The 14,376-nt window shown below is 59.4% G+C and overlaps 1 protein-coding gene across 1 annotated transcript in view; it reads right to left on the bottom strand.

The window, feature by feature from the left end:
• Nucleotides 1–14,376, bottom strand: part of CPSF1 (cleavage and polyadenylation specific factor 1) — an 84,184-nt gene that overhangs the window by 53,974 nt on the left and 15,834 nt on the right. The window contains exons 8-15 of the mRNA XM_084215346.1: nucleotides 10,731–10,841; nucleotides 9,574–9,667; nucleotides 7,766–7,853; nucleotides 7,546–7,671; nucleotides 6,228–6,279; nucleotides 4,219–4,313; nucleotides 3,021–3,095; nucleotides 1,890–1,970 (exon numbers count right to left, since the gene is read on the bottom strand). Coding sequence (XP_084071472.1) covers nucleotides 1,890–1,970; nucleotides 3,021–3,095; nucleotides 4,219–4,313; nucleotides 6,228–6,279; nucleotides 7,546–7,671; nucleotides 7,766–7,853; nucleotides 9,574–9,667; nucleotides 10,731–10,841 — 722 coding nt within the window. The remainder of the gene's footprint in view (nucleotides 1–1,889; nucleotides 1,971–3,020; nucleotides 3,096–4,218; nucleotides 4,314–6,227; nucleotides 6,280–7,545; nucleotides 7,672–7,765; nucleotides 7,854–9,573; nucleotides 9,668–10,730; nucleotides 10,842–14,376) is intronic.

Here is a 14,376-nt window from a genome sequence, read left to right as displayed (position 1 = left end):
GGGTTCAGGGGGGATTTGTGGGGTTCAGGGGGGTTTGGGGTTTCAGGGGGGTTTTGGGGTCCAAGGGGGATTCGGGGTTGGTGGGGTTCAGGGGGGTTTGTGGAGTTTGTGAGTTCAGGGGGGTTTTGGGGTTGATGGGGTCCAAGGGGAATTTGGGATTTTGGGGTTCGGGGGGGAATTGGGGTTCAGGGGCGTTCTGGGGTGTTGGGAGTTTTTGAGGTCCAGGGGGAAATTGTGGGTTTTTTGGTTCAGGGGGGTTTGGGGTTTTGGGGGTTCAGATGGTTTTGGGGTTTGTGGGGCTCAGGGGGGGTTAGGGATTTTTGGGGTTCGGGGGGGGTTGGGGTTTGAGGCTTTGTGGGTTTTGGGGTTCGGGGGGGGGTTTGTAAGGTTCAGGGATGGTTTTAGGGTTCATGGGTGGTTTTGGGGTGTATTTGGAGTTTTTTGGGTGTGTTTGGGGTTTTGGGGTCCCAGGGCTGGTTCTGGGGTGTGTTTGGGGTGTGTTTGAGGTTTTTGGGGTGTGTTTGGGGTTTTTGGGGTGGTTTTAGGGGTGGATTTTGGGGTACCTGCAGCACGGTCAGGGCCCTGTTCTTGCCGTACCCCGAGCACAGGCAGGGTTTGGGGTGCAGGGATGGTTTTGGGGTGCAGGGGTGTGTTTGGGGTGTGTTTGGGGTTTCTGGGATGGTTTTTGGGGTACCTGCAGCATGGTGAGCGCCCCGTTCTTGCCGTACCCCGAGCACAGGCAGGGGTTGGGGTTATGGGGTGTTTTTAGGGTTCAGGGGTGTGTTTGGGGTTTTTGGGGTGTGTTTGGGGTGGTTTTTGGGGTGGATTTTGGGGTACCTGCAGCACGGTGAGCGCCCCATTCTTGCCGTACCCCGAGCACAGGCAGGGGTTGGGGTTCAGGGATGTTTTTAGGGTTCAGGGCTGGTTTTTGGGGTGTGTTTGGGGTTTTTGGGGTGTGTTTGGGGTTTTTGGGGTACCTGCAGCATGGTGAGCACCCCGTTCTTGCCGTACCCCGAGCACAGGCAGGGGTTGGGGTTATAGGATGTTTTTAGGGTTCAGGGGTGGTTTTTAGGGTGTGTTTAGGGTTATGGGAAGTTTTTGGGCTGTGTTTGGGGTTTTTGGGCTGTGTTTGGAGTTTTTGGGGTGGTTTTTGGGGTACCTGCAGCATGGTGAGCGCCCCGTTCTTGCTGTACCCCGAGCACAGGCAGGGGTTGGGGCTCAGGGATGGTTTTAGGGTTCAGGGGTGTGTTTGGGGTTTTTGGGGTGTGTTTGGGGTGTGTTTGGGGTGGTTTTGGGGTTTTTGGGGTACCTGCAGCACGGTCAGCGCCCCGTTCTTGCCGTACCCCGAGCACAGGCAGGGTTTGGGGTGCAGGGATGGTTTTGGGGTGCAGGGCTGGTTTTGGGGTGTGTTTGGGGTTTTTGGGGTGTGTTTGGGGTTTTTGGGGTGGTTTTTGGGGTTTTTGGGGTACCTGCAGCACGGTGAGCGCCCCGTTCTTGCCGTACCCCGAGCACAGGCAGGGTTTGGGGTGCAGGGATGGTTTTGGGGTGCAGGGGTGTGTTTGGGGTGTGTTTGGGGTGGTTTTTGGGGTTTCTGGGGTACCTGCAGCACGGTGAGGGCCCCGTTCTTGCCGTACCCCGAGCACAGGCAGGGGTTGGGGTTATGGGGTGTTTTTAGGGTTCAGGAGGGGTTTGGGGTGTGTTTGGGGTTTTTGGGGTGGTTTTTGGGGTTTTTGGGGTACCTGCAGCACGGTCAGGGCCCCGTTCTTGCCGTACCCTGAGCACAGGCAGGGTTGGGGTGCAGGGATGGTTTTAGGGTTCAGGGGTGGTTTTTGGGGTGTGTTTGGGGTTTTTGGGGTGGTTTGGGGTTTTTGGGGTGGATTTTGGGGTACCTGCAGCACGGTCAGGGCCCCGTTCTTGCCGTACCCCGAGCACAGGACGATCTCCAGGTCGGGCTCGGGGCTGTTCTGGAACTGCGGAGAGACAGCGGGGTCAGGGCGGGGTTTGGGGTGTTTGGGGTGTTTGGGGTGTTTGGGTGCATTTGGGGTTTTTGGGGAGCATTTGGGGTGTTTGGGGAGCATTTGGGGTGTTTGGGTGCATTTTGGGGTTTTTGGGGAGCATTTGGGGTGTTTGGGGTGCATTTGGGGTGTTTGGGTGCATTTGGGGTGTTTGGGGGGCATTTGGGGTGTTTGAGTGCATTTTGGGGTTTTTGGGGTGTTTGGGGAGCATTTGGGGTGTTTGGGGTGCATTTGGGGTGTTTGGGTGCATTTGGGGTGTTTGGGGTGCATTTTGGGGTGCATTTTGGGGGTTTTCCCCCCTCACCCCTTTGAGCAGGAAAGCCGGGTTTGGGGTGAATTTGGGGTACATTTTGGGGTGGTTTTGGGGTGCATTTGGGGTTTTTGGTCCCTCACCTCCTCGGACAGGAAGGCCGGGTTTGGGGTGGTTTTTGGGGTGAATTTTGGGGTTTTTGGGGTGTTTTTGGGTCCCTCACCTCCTCGGACAGGAAGGCCAGGTTTAGGGTGGTTTTTGGGTGTTTTTGGGGTGGATTTTGGGTTTTTTGGGGTGTTTTTGGGGTGGATTTTGGGGTGTTTTTGGTCCCTCACCTCCTTGGACAGGAAGGCCGGGTTTGGGGTGGATTTTGGGGTGGTTTTGGGGTGGATTTTGGGGTGATTTTTGGGGTGGATTTTGGGGTTTTTGGGGTGTTTTTGGGGTGGATTTTGGGGTGGATTTTGGTGCCTCACCTCCTCGGACAGGAAGGTCGGGTTTGGGGGGGTTTTTGGGGTGAATTTTGGGGTTTTTGGGGTGTTTTTGGGGTAGATTTTGGGGTTTTTGTTTGCTCACCTCCTCAGACAGGAAGGCCGGGTTTGGGGTGGTTTTTGGGGTGGTTTTTGGGGTGGGTTTTGGGGTGAATTTGGGGTTTTTAGGTCCCTCACCTCCTCAGACAGGAAGGCCGGGTTTGGGGTGGTTTTTGGGGTGGTTTTTGGGGTGTTTTTGGGGTTTTTGGGGTGTTTTTGTTTGCTCACCTCCTCAGACAGGAAGGCCGGCTCCCCCATGGCGGCGTTGGCGCAGGGCCCGATGTTGAGGATGCTGTCACACACCTGGCACAGGGACAGGGAGGGGACACAGGTGACACAGGTGACACCAGGGACACACAGCTGACAGGTGACAGTGACAGTACCTCAAAGGGGCAGGTGGCCAGGTGGGGGTCACAGGGAGGTGACAGGGAGGTGGCAGACAGGTGACACACAGGTGACAGGGAGGTGACACACAGGTGACAGTACCTCGAAGGAGTAGGTGGCCAGGTGGGGGTCACAGGGAGGTGACAGACAGGTGACAGGGAGGTGACACACAGGTGACAGCACCTCGAAGGAGCAGGTGGCCAGCTGGGTGTGGTAGGGAGGTGACACACAGGTGACAAGGAGGTGACACAGGTGACAGCACCTTAAAGGAGTAGGTGGCCAGCTTGGGGTCACAGGGAGGTGACAGACAGGTGACACACAGGTGACAGAGGTGACAGTACCTCGAAGGAGTAGGTGGCCAGGTGGGGGTCACAGACAGGTGACAGACAGGTCACAGACAGGTGACAGAGATGACACAGGTGACAGACAGGTGACACACAGGTGACAGTACCTCGAAGGAGTAGGTGGCCAGGAGGGGGTGACAGGGAGGTGACAGACAGGTGACAGACAGGTGACAGGGAGGTGACACACAGGTGACAGACAGGTGACAGACAGGTGACAGCACCTCGAAGGAGTGGGTGGCCAGGTGGGGGTCACAGGCAGGTGACAGGGAGGTGACACACAGATGACACACAGGTCACAGGTGACAGACAGGTGACAGTACCTCGAAGGAGTAGGTGGCCAGGTGAGGGTCACAGGGAGGTGACAGACAGGTGACAGGGAGGTGACAGGGAGGTGACACACAGGTGACAGTACCTCGAAGGAGTAGGTGGCCAGGTAGGGGTCACAGACAGGTGACACACAGGCGACACACCAGTGACAGACAGGTGACAGTGACAGGTGACAGTGACAGGTGACAGTACCTCGAAGGAGTAGGTGGCCAGGTGGGGGTCACAGACAGGTGACACACAGGTGACAGACAGGTGACACACAGGTGACAGACAGGTGACACACAGGTGACAGTGACAGTACCTCGAAGGAGTAGGTGGCCAGGTGGGGGTCACAGACAGGTGACACACAGGTGACAGACAGGTGACAGTACCTCGAAGGAGTAGGTGGCCAGCTGTGTCCCCGAGGCCGCCTCGCTGCCGTACACCTCGATCTCGTCCACCTCGTCCTGGGCCTGCGGCTTCCCCCCTGCAGGGGACACACCTGTGTCACCTGTGTCACCCCCCTGTGTCACCCACTGCCACCCCCCCTGTGTCACACCCCCCTGCGCGAGGACACACCTGTCACCTGTGTCACCTGTCACCCACTGCCACCCCCCCTGTGTCACACCCCCCTGCAGGGGACACACCTGTGCCACCTGTGTCACCTGTGCCACCCACTGCCACCCCCCTGTGTCACACCCCCCTGCGCGGGGACACACCTGTCACCTGTGTCACCTGTGTCACCTACTGCCACCCCCCCTGTGCAAGGACACACCTGTCACCTGTGCCACCTGTGTCACCCACTGTCACCCCCCTGCGACAGGGACACACCTGTCATGTGTCACCTGTGTCATCCATTGTCACCCCCCTGCGACAGGGACACACCTGTCATGTGTCACCTGTGTCACCCATTGTCACCTGCTGTCACCTACTGTCATCCCCTCTGGGACAGGGACACACCTGTGTCACCCACTGTCACCCACTGTCACCTGCTGTCACCTGTGTCACCCCTGTGTCACCCCCCCTGGGACAGGGACACACCCACCACCTGTGTCACCCCTGTGTCACCCCCGGTGTCACCCCCACCCTGCCGCCACCATCACTGTCACCCTCTGCCACCACTGTGCTGTCACTGTCACCCCCCTGCCACCCTCCCATGTCCCCACGTGTCCCCTGCCACCCCAGGGCCACCCCCATGGCCCCATGCCACCTCTGTCACCCATCTGTCACCCGGTGGCACCCCCCAGGTGTCCCCAAGTGTCCCCAGGTGTCCCCACTGCCTCCCAGGTGTCCCAGACTGCCCCCAGACTGTTCCCCAGCTGTCCCCCAGCTGTCCCCAGGTATCCCCAGGCATGTCCCCAAGTGTCCCCAGGTATGTCCCCCAGTGCCCCCACTGTCCCCACTGTCCCCCAGGTGTCCCAGACTGTCCCCAGGTGTGTCCCCAGGTTTCCCTAGGTGTCCCCAGTTCCCCCCAGACTGTCCCCAGGTGTCTCCAGACTGTCCCCAGGCATCCCCCAGGTGTCCCCAGGCGTCCCAGACTGTCCCCAGGTGTACCCAGCTGTCCCAGACTGTCCCCAGGTGTCCCCCAGGTGTCCCAGACTGTCCCCAGGTATCTCCAGACTGTCCCCAGGTGTCCCCCAGGTGTCCCAGACTGTCCCCAGGTGTCTCCAGACTGTCCCCAGGCATCCCCCAGGTGCCTCCAGTGCCCCCCCAGGTGTCCTCAGGTGTCCCCCAGGCATCCCCAGACTGTCCCCAGGTGTCTCCACTGTCCCCAGGTGTCCCCCATGTGTCCCCCAGGTGTGTCCCAGGTGTCCCCCAGGTGTGTCCCAGGTGTCTCCACTGTCCCCAACTGTCTCCACTGTCCCCCAGGTGTCCCCCAGGTGTCCCCCAGGTGTATCCCAGGTGTCCCCAGGTGTCCCCCAGGTGTCCCCAGGTGTGTCCCAGGTATCCCCCAGGTGTCCCCCAGGTGTCCCCAGGTGTCCCCAGGCATCCCCAGACTGTCCCCAGGTGTCTCCACTGTCCCCAGGTGTCCCCCAGGTGTGTCCCAGGTGTCCCCACTGTCCCCCAGGTGTCTCCACTGTCCCCAACTGTCTCCACTGTCCCCAGGTGTCTCCACTGTCCCCCAGGTGTCCCCCAGGTGTCCCCAGGTGTCCCAGGTGTCCCCCAGGTGTCCCCAGGTGTGTTCAGGTGTCCCAGGTGTCCCCCAGGTGTCCCCAGGTGTCCCCCAGGTGTATCCCAGGTGTCCCCCAGGTGTCCCAGGTGTCCCAGGTGTCCCCAGGTGTGTTCAGGTGTCCCAGGTGTCCCCAGGTGTCCCCCAGGTGTATCCCAGGTGTCCCCAGGTATCCCCCAGGTGTCCCCCAGGTGTCCCCCAGGTGTCCCAGGTGTCCCCAGGTGTCCCCACCTGCCCACGGCCCCGATGGCTCCGAGCGTTTCTTCTTCACCGGGGGCTCCTCCTGGGGGGACAGGGACAGGTTTGGGGTGCCCAGGTGTGATTTGGGGTGCCCAGGTGAATTCTGGGGATCCCCAGGTGTGTTTTGGGGTGCCCAGGTGAATTCTGGGGGTCCCCAGGTGAGTTTTGGGGTCCCCAGGTGAGGTTGGGGTCCCCAGGTGTGATTTGGGGTCTCACCTGCCAGGAGATCTGGGATGGGGATTTTTGGGTCCCAAGGTGAATTTTGGGGTGCCCAGGTGAGTTTTGGGGTTCTCTGGTGAGTTTTGGGGATCCTCAGGTGAACTTTGGGGTGCCCAGGTGATTTTTGGGATTCCCAGGTGAGATTTGGGGTGCCCAGGTAAGTTTTGGGGATCCCCTGGTGAATTCTGGGGATCCCCAGGTGATTTTTGGGGTGCCCAGATGAGTTTTGGGGATCCCCAGGTGAGTTTTGGGATCCCCAGGTGAGTTTTGGGGTGCCTAGGTGAGGTTTGGGGTGCCCAGGTGAGTTTTGGGAATCCCCAGGTGAGTTTTGGGGTGCCCAGGTGAGGTTTGGGGTCTCACCTGTCTGTCAGGCCCCTCGCTGCCCCCCTGGCTCTGGGATGGGGATTTGGGATGTTGGGAAGGGTTTGGGGTTCCTGGGGAGGATTCTGGGGATCCCCAGGTGAGTTTTGGGGTGCCCAGGTGAGTTTTGGGGATCCCCAGGTGAATTTTGGGGATCCCCAGGTGAGGTTTGGGGATCCCCAGGTGAGGTTTGGGGTGCCCAGGTGTGATTTGGGGTTCTCTGGTGAGTTTTGGGATGCCCAGGTGAGTTTTGGGGTGTCCAGGTGAGTTCTGGGGATCCCCAGGTGAGGTTTGGGGTGCCCAGGTGAGTTTTGGGGTGCCCAGGTGAGGTTTGGGGTGCCCAGGTGAATTTTGGGGATCCCCAGGTGAGTTTTGGGGTGCCCAGGTGAGGTTTGGGGTGCCCAGGTGAGTTTTGGGGATCCCCAGGTGAATTTTGGGGATCCCCAGGTGAGGTTTGGGGTGCCCAGGTGAGGTTTGGGGTGCCCAGGTATGTTTTGGGGATCCCCAGGTGAGTTTTGGGGTGCCCAGGTGAGTTTTGGGGTGCCCAGGTGAGTTTTGGGGATCCCCAGCTGAGTTTTGGGGTGCCCAGGTGAGTTTTGGGGATCCCCAGGTGAGTTTTGGGGTGCCCAGGTGAGTTTTGGGGTGCCCAGGTGAGTTTTGGGGATCCCCAGCTGAGTTTTGGGGTGCCCAGGTGTGTTTTGGGGATCCCCAGGTGTGTTTGGGGTCTCACCTGTCTGTCAGGCCCCTCCTTGCCCGGCCCGGCCGGGGGCTCCTGCAGCTTCTCCGTGTACCTGAGCAGGAGGGAGTTGCCCAGGCGGGAGCCCAGGAAGAGATAACCCGGCTCCAGAGGGACCATCTGGGGACACAGGTGTCACCTGAGTGTCCCCTGAGTGTCACCTGAGTGTCCCCTGAGTGTCCCCAAGTGTGCCCAGGTGTCCCCAGGTGCTTACACAGGTGGTGAGGACGGAGGCGGCCGCTTTGTCGAAGTGGAAGGAGCGCACGGAGCGCATCCCGTCCGTGATCAGCGTCAGCACGTAGCTGGGACAGCAAAGGGACACCTCAGGGGGGGTGACACACCCTTGGGGACACTCCCAAACCCTTGGGGACACCCCTGAGTCCTTGGGGACACCCCAAAGTCCTTAGGGACACCCCCAGGGACCCCCCATTGTCCCAGGGACAGAGCTCATCCCGTCCGTGATCAGCGTCAGCACGGAGCTGGGACAGCAAAGGGACACCTCAGGGGGGGTGACAAACCCCTGGGGACATCCCCAAACCCTTGGGGACACCCCTGAGTCCTTGGGGACACCCCTGAGTCCTTGGGGACACCCCAAAGTCCTTGGGGACACCCCCCAAAAAATCCCCCCTTGTCCCAGGGACAGAGCTCATCCCATCCGTGATCAGCGTCAGCACGGAGCTGGGACAGCAAAGGGACACCTCAGGGGGGTGACACACCCTTGGGGACACCCCTGAGTCCTTGGGGACACCTCCAAACCCTTGGGGACACCCCTGAGTCCTTGGGGACACCCCCAAACCCTTGGGGACACCCTAAAGTCCTTGGGGACACCCCCAGGGACCCCCCATTGTCCCAGGGACAGAGCGCATCCCGTCCGTGATCAGGGTCAGCACGTAGCTGGGACAGCAAAGGGACACCTCAGGGGGGGTGACAAAGCCTGGGGGACACCCCCAAACCCTTCGGGACACCCCAAAGTTCTTGGGGACACCCCTGAGTCTTTGGGGACACTCCCAAATCCCTGGGGACACCCCCAGGGACCCCCCCCCTTGTCCCAGGGACAGAGCTCATCCCATCCGTGATCAGCGTCAGCACGGAGCTGGGACAGCAAAGGGACAGCTCAGGGGGGTGACAAACCCTCGGGGACACCCCCAAACCCTTGGGGACACCCCCAAACCCTTGGGGACACCCCTGAGTCCTTGGGGACACCCCCAAATCCCCGGGGACACCCTAAAGTCCTTGGGGACACCTCCAAACCCTTGGGGACACCCCCAGGGACCCCCCCCCTTGTCCCAGGGACAGAGCTCATCCCATCCGTGATCAGCGTCAGCACGGAGCTGGGACAGCAAGGGACAGCTCAGGGGGGTGACAAACCCTCGGGGACACCCCCAAACACTTGGGGACACCCCTGAGTCCTTGGGGACACCCCTGAGTCCTTGGGGACACCCCCAAATCCCCGGGGACACCCCCAGGGACCCCCATTGTCCCACAGACAGAGCGCATCCCGTGCGTGATCAGGGTCAGCACGGAGCTGGGACAGCAAAGGGACAGCTCAGGGGGAACAGGGGACACCCCAAACCCTTGGGGACACCCCAAATCCCTGGGGGACACCCCAAACCCTTGGGGACACCCCGAGTCCTTGGGGACACCCCCAAATCCCTGGGGACACCCCCAGAAAACCCAAGACCCCCAGGGACCCCCACTCTTGTCCCAGGGAAGGAGGGGACAGAGCAAACGCCATCCCTGATCAGTGCCAGGACACGGCTGGGACGGGGGGTGGCACCTTGGCGGGGACATGGGACACCCCAATTCCTGGGGACATCCCAAATCCTTGGGGACACCCCCAAATCCCTGGGGACACCCCCAAATTCCTGGGGACACCCCAAATCTCTGGGGACACCCCAAAACCCTGGGGACACTCCCAAATCTGGGGGGACAGCCCCAAAACCCTGGGGACATCTCAAACCCTTGGGGACACCCCAAACCCTTGGGGACACTCCAAACCCTTGGGGACACCCCCAGACTCACATCTCTCCCCCCTTGAGCGAGATGACCATCTTGTCATAGGAGATGAAGGTGGCCTGGGCACAGTCCAGAGTCATCCTCACGCCCTCCTGGATCCCTGGGGACAGCGATGGGGACAGGGATGGGGATGGGGACAGTGACAGGGATGGGGACAGGGACAGGGATGGGGACAGGGACAGGGATGGGGACAGGGACAGGGGTGGGGACAGGGATGGGGACAGGGATGGGGATGGGGACAGGGATGGGGATGGGGACGGGGACAGGGATGGGAACAGGGACAGGGATGGGAACAGGGACAGGGACAGGGATGGGGACAGGGATGGGGACAGAGACAGGGATGTGGAAAGGGACAGGGATGGGGACAGGGGATGGGATTAGGGACAGTGACAGGGGACAGGGACAGCGCCAGGTGTGTCCTTACGCAGCGGGAAGACGGTGGTGCTGCAGGTGAGGCTGTTCAGGGCCACCCCGTATGGGGACAGGGACAGGGGACAGGGATGGGGACAGGGACAGGGACAGTGAGAGGGGACAGGGACAGGATCAGGGACATGGGACAGTGACAGGGACAGTGACAGGGACAGGGGACAGTGCCAGGTGTGTCCTTACGCAGCGGGAAGACGGTGGTGCCGCAGGTGAGGCTGTTCAGGGCCACCCCGTATGGGGACAGGGACAGGGGATGGGATGGGGACAGGATCAGGGACAGTGACAGGGCACTGGGACAGTGACAGGGACAGTGACAGGGAACAGTGCCAGTGCCAGGTGTGTCCTTATGCAGCAGGAAGACGGTGGTGCCGCAGGTGAGGCTGTTCAGCGCCACCCCGTACGGGGACAGGGACAGGGGACAGGATCAGGGACAGGGAATGGGATCAGGGACAGTGACAGGATTAGGGACAGGGGACAGGGACAGTGACAGGGACAGGGGACAGTGGCAGTGCCAGGTGTGTCCTTACGCAGCGGGAAGACGGTGGTGCCGCAGGTGAGGCTGTTCAGGGCCACCCCGTACGGGGACAGGGACAGGGACAGGGAACGGGATCGGGGACAGTGACAGGACACAGGGACAGTGACAGGGGACAGGGACAGGATCAGGGACAGTGAGAGGGGACAGGGACAGGATCAGGGACAGGGGACAGGGACAGTGCCAGTGCCAGGTGTGTCCTTACGCAGCGGGAAGACGGTGGTGCCGCAGGTGAGGCTGTTCAGGGCCACCCCGTACGGGGGCACGCTCTGGTTCAGGTACAGCAGCGAGTTCACGGCGAAGATCACCACACCCCCTGGGACATGGGGACATTGGGGACATTGGGGACATTGGGGACAGTGTCACCACACCCCCTGGGACACGGGGACATTGGGGACATTGGGGACATTGGGGACAGTGTCAGTGTCACCATCATCACACCCCCTGGGACACGGGGACATTGGGGACATTGGGGACAGTGTCAGTGTCACCACCATCACACCATCACCACACCCCCTGGGACACGGGGACACTGGGGACATTGGGGACACGGGGACAGTGTCACCATCATCACACCATCACCACACCCCCTGGGACATGGGGACATTGGGGACAGTGTCACCATCATCACACCATCACCACACCCCCTGGGACATGGGGACATTGGGGACAGTGTCAGTGTCACCATCATCACACCATCACCACACCCCCTGGGACATGGGGACATTGGGGACAGTGTCAGTGTCACCACACCCCCTGGGACACGGGGACATTGGGGACATTGGGGACATTGGGGACATTGGGGACAGTGTCAGTGTCACCACCATCACACCATCACCACACCCCCTGGGACATGGGGACATTGGGGACATTGGGGACAGTGTCAGTGTCACCATCATCACACCATCACCACACCCCCTGGGACATGGGGACATTGGGGACAGTGTCAGTGTCACCACACCCCCTGGGACACGGGGACATTGGGGACATTGGGGACATTGGGGACATTGGGGACAGTGTCAGTGTCACCATCATCACACCATCACCACACCCCCTGGGACATGGGGACATTGGGGACATTGGGGACAGTGTCAGTGTCACCATCATCACACCATCACCACACCCCCTGGGACATGGGGACATTGGGGACAGTGTCAGTGTCACCACACCATCACCACACCCCCTGGGACACGGGGACATTGGGGACATTGGGGACAGTGTCAGTGTCACCACACCATCACCACACCCCCTGGGACATGGGGACATTGGGGACAGTGTCACCACACCCCCTGGGACATGGGGACAGTGTCAGTGTCACCAAACCATCAACACACCCCCGGGGACATTGGGGACATGGATGGGGACAGTGTCACCATCATCACACTATCACCACACCCCCTGGGACATGGGGACAGTGTCAGTGTCACCACACCCCCTGGGACATGGGGACATTGGGGACATTGGGGACAGTGTCAGTGTCATTGTCACCCCACTCCTGTGACATGGGGACATTGGTGTCATGGGGACAGCAGCATGGTCACCATCACCACACCCCTTGTGACATGGGGACAACGTCATGGTCAGCGAGGACAGCGAGCTCATGGACCAGATCACTGTGTCACTGTCACTGTGTCACTGTCACTGTGTCACTGTGTCACTGTCACTGTCACTGTGTCACTGTGTCACTGTGTCACTGTGTCACTGTGTCACTGTCACTGTGTCACTGTGTCACTGTCCCTGTGTCACTGTGTCACTGTCACTGTCACTGTGTCACTGTCACTGTCACTGTGTCACTGTCACTGTGTCACTGTCACTGTCACTGTGTCACTGTCACTGTGTCACTGTGTCACTGTGTCACTGTCACTGTGTCACTGTCACTGTGTCACTGTCACTGTGTCACTGTGTCACTGTCACTGTCACTGTGTCACTGTGTCACTGTGTCACTGTCACTGTGTCACTGTCACTGTGTCACTGTGTCACTGTCACTGTGTCACTGTCACTGTGTCACTGTCACTGTGTCACTGTGTCACTGTCACTGTGTCACTGTGTCACTGTGTCACTGTGTCACTGTGTCACTGTCACTGTCACTGTGTCCCTGTCACTGTCACTGTGTCACTGTCCCTGTGTCACTGTCACTGTGTCACTGTGTCACTGTCACTGTGTCACTGTGTCACTGTCACTGTGTCACTGTCACTGTGTCCCTGTCCCTGTGTCACTGTCCCTGTGTCACTGTGTCACTGTCACTGTGTCACTGTCACTGCATCACTGTCACTGTCACTGTGTCACTGTGTCACTGTGTCACTGTCACTGTCACTGTGTCACTGTCACTGTGTCACTGTCACTGTGTCACTGTCACTGTCACTGTGTCACTGTCACTGTGTCACTGTCACTGTGTCACTGTCACTGTGTCCCTGTCCCTGTCCCTGTGTCACTGTCCCTGTGTCACTGTGTCACTGTGTCACTGTGTCACTGTCACTGTGTCACTGTGTCACTGTGTCACTGTGTCACTGTCACTGTGTCACTGTGTCACTGTCACTGTGTCACTGTCACTGTGTCACTGTCACTGTGTCCCTGTCCCTGTCACTGTGTCACTGTCACTGTGTCACTGTCACTGTCACTGTCACTGTGTCACTGTGTCACTGTCACTGTGTCACTGTCACTGTGTCACTGTCACTGTGTCCCTGTCCCTGTCACTGTGTCACTGTGTCACTGTGTCACTGTCACTGTCACTGTCACTGTGTCACTGTGTCACTGTCACTGTGTCACTGTCACTGTGTCACTGTGTCACTGTCACTGTGTCACTGTCACTGTGTCACTGTCACTGTGTCACTGTCCCTGTCACTGTGTCACTGTCACTGTCACTGTGTCACTGTCACTGTCACTGTGTCACTGTCACTGTGTCACTGTCACTGTGTCACTGTCCCTGTGTCACTGTGTCACTGTCACTGTGTCACTGTCACTGTGTCACTGTCACTGTCACTGTGTCACTGTCACTGTGTCACTGTGTCACTGTCACTGTGTCACTGTGTCACTGTCACTGTGTCACTGTCACTGTGTCACTGTGTCACTGTGTCACTGTGTCACTGTCACTGTGTCACTGTCACTGTCACTGTCACTGTGTCACTGTCACTGTGTCACTGTCACTGTGTCACTGTCACTGTCACTGTGTCACTGTCACTGTGTCACTGTCACTGTGTCACTGTCACTGTCACTGTGTCACTGTCACTGTGTCACTGTCACTGTGTCACTGTCACTGTGTCACTGTGTCACTGTCACTGTCACTGTGTCCCTGTCACTGTGTCCCTGTCACTGACCGATGGGTTTGGGCACGGGCAGTGCCTGGGTGCAGTCGAAGGGCAGCGAGCTCAGGGACCAGATCACTGTCACTGTGTCACTGTGTCACTGTGTCACTGTGTCACTGTCACTGTGTCACTGTGTCACTGTCACTGTGTCACTGTCACTGTGTCACTGTGTCACTGTGTCACTGTGTCACTGTGTCACTGTGTCACTGTCACTGTCACTGTGTCACTGTCACTGTCACTGTGTCACTGTGTCACTGTGTCACTGTCACTGTGTCACTGTCACTGTGTCACTGTGTCTGTGTCACTGTGTCACTGTGTCACTGTCACTGTGTCTGTGTCACTGTGTCACTGTGTCACTGTCACTGTCACTGTGTCACTGTCACTGTCCCTGTCACTGACCGATGGGTTTGGGCACGGGCAGTGCCTGGGTGCAGTCGAAGGGCAGCGAGCTCAGGGACCAGATCAGTGTCACTGTGTCACTGTGTCACTGTGTCACTGTGTCACTGTGTCACTGTGTCACTGTGTCCCTGTCCCTGTCACTGACCGATG

Source organism: Fringilla coelebs (genome assembly GCF_963513975.1).
Source record: "Fringilla coelebs genome assembly, chromosome: 1".
In the NCBI taxonomy this organism is placed as follows: Eukaryota; Metazoa; Chordata; class Aves; order Passeriformes; family Fringillidae; genus Fringilla; species Fringilla coelebs.
This window is presented reverse-complemented; position numbering and strand designations above follow the sequence as displayed.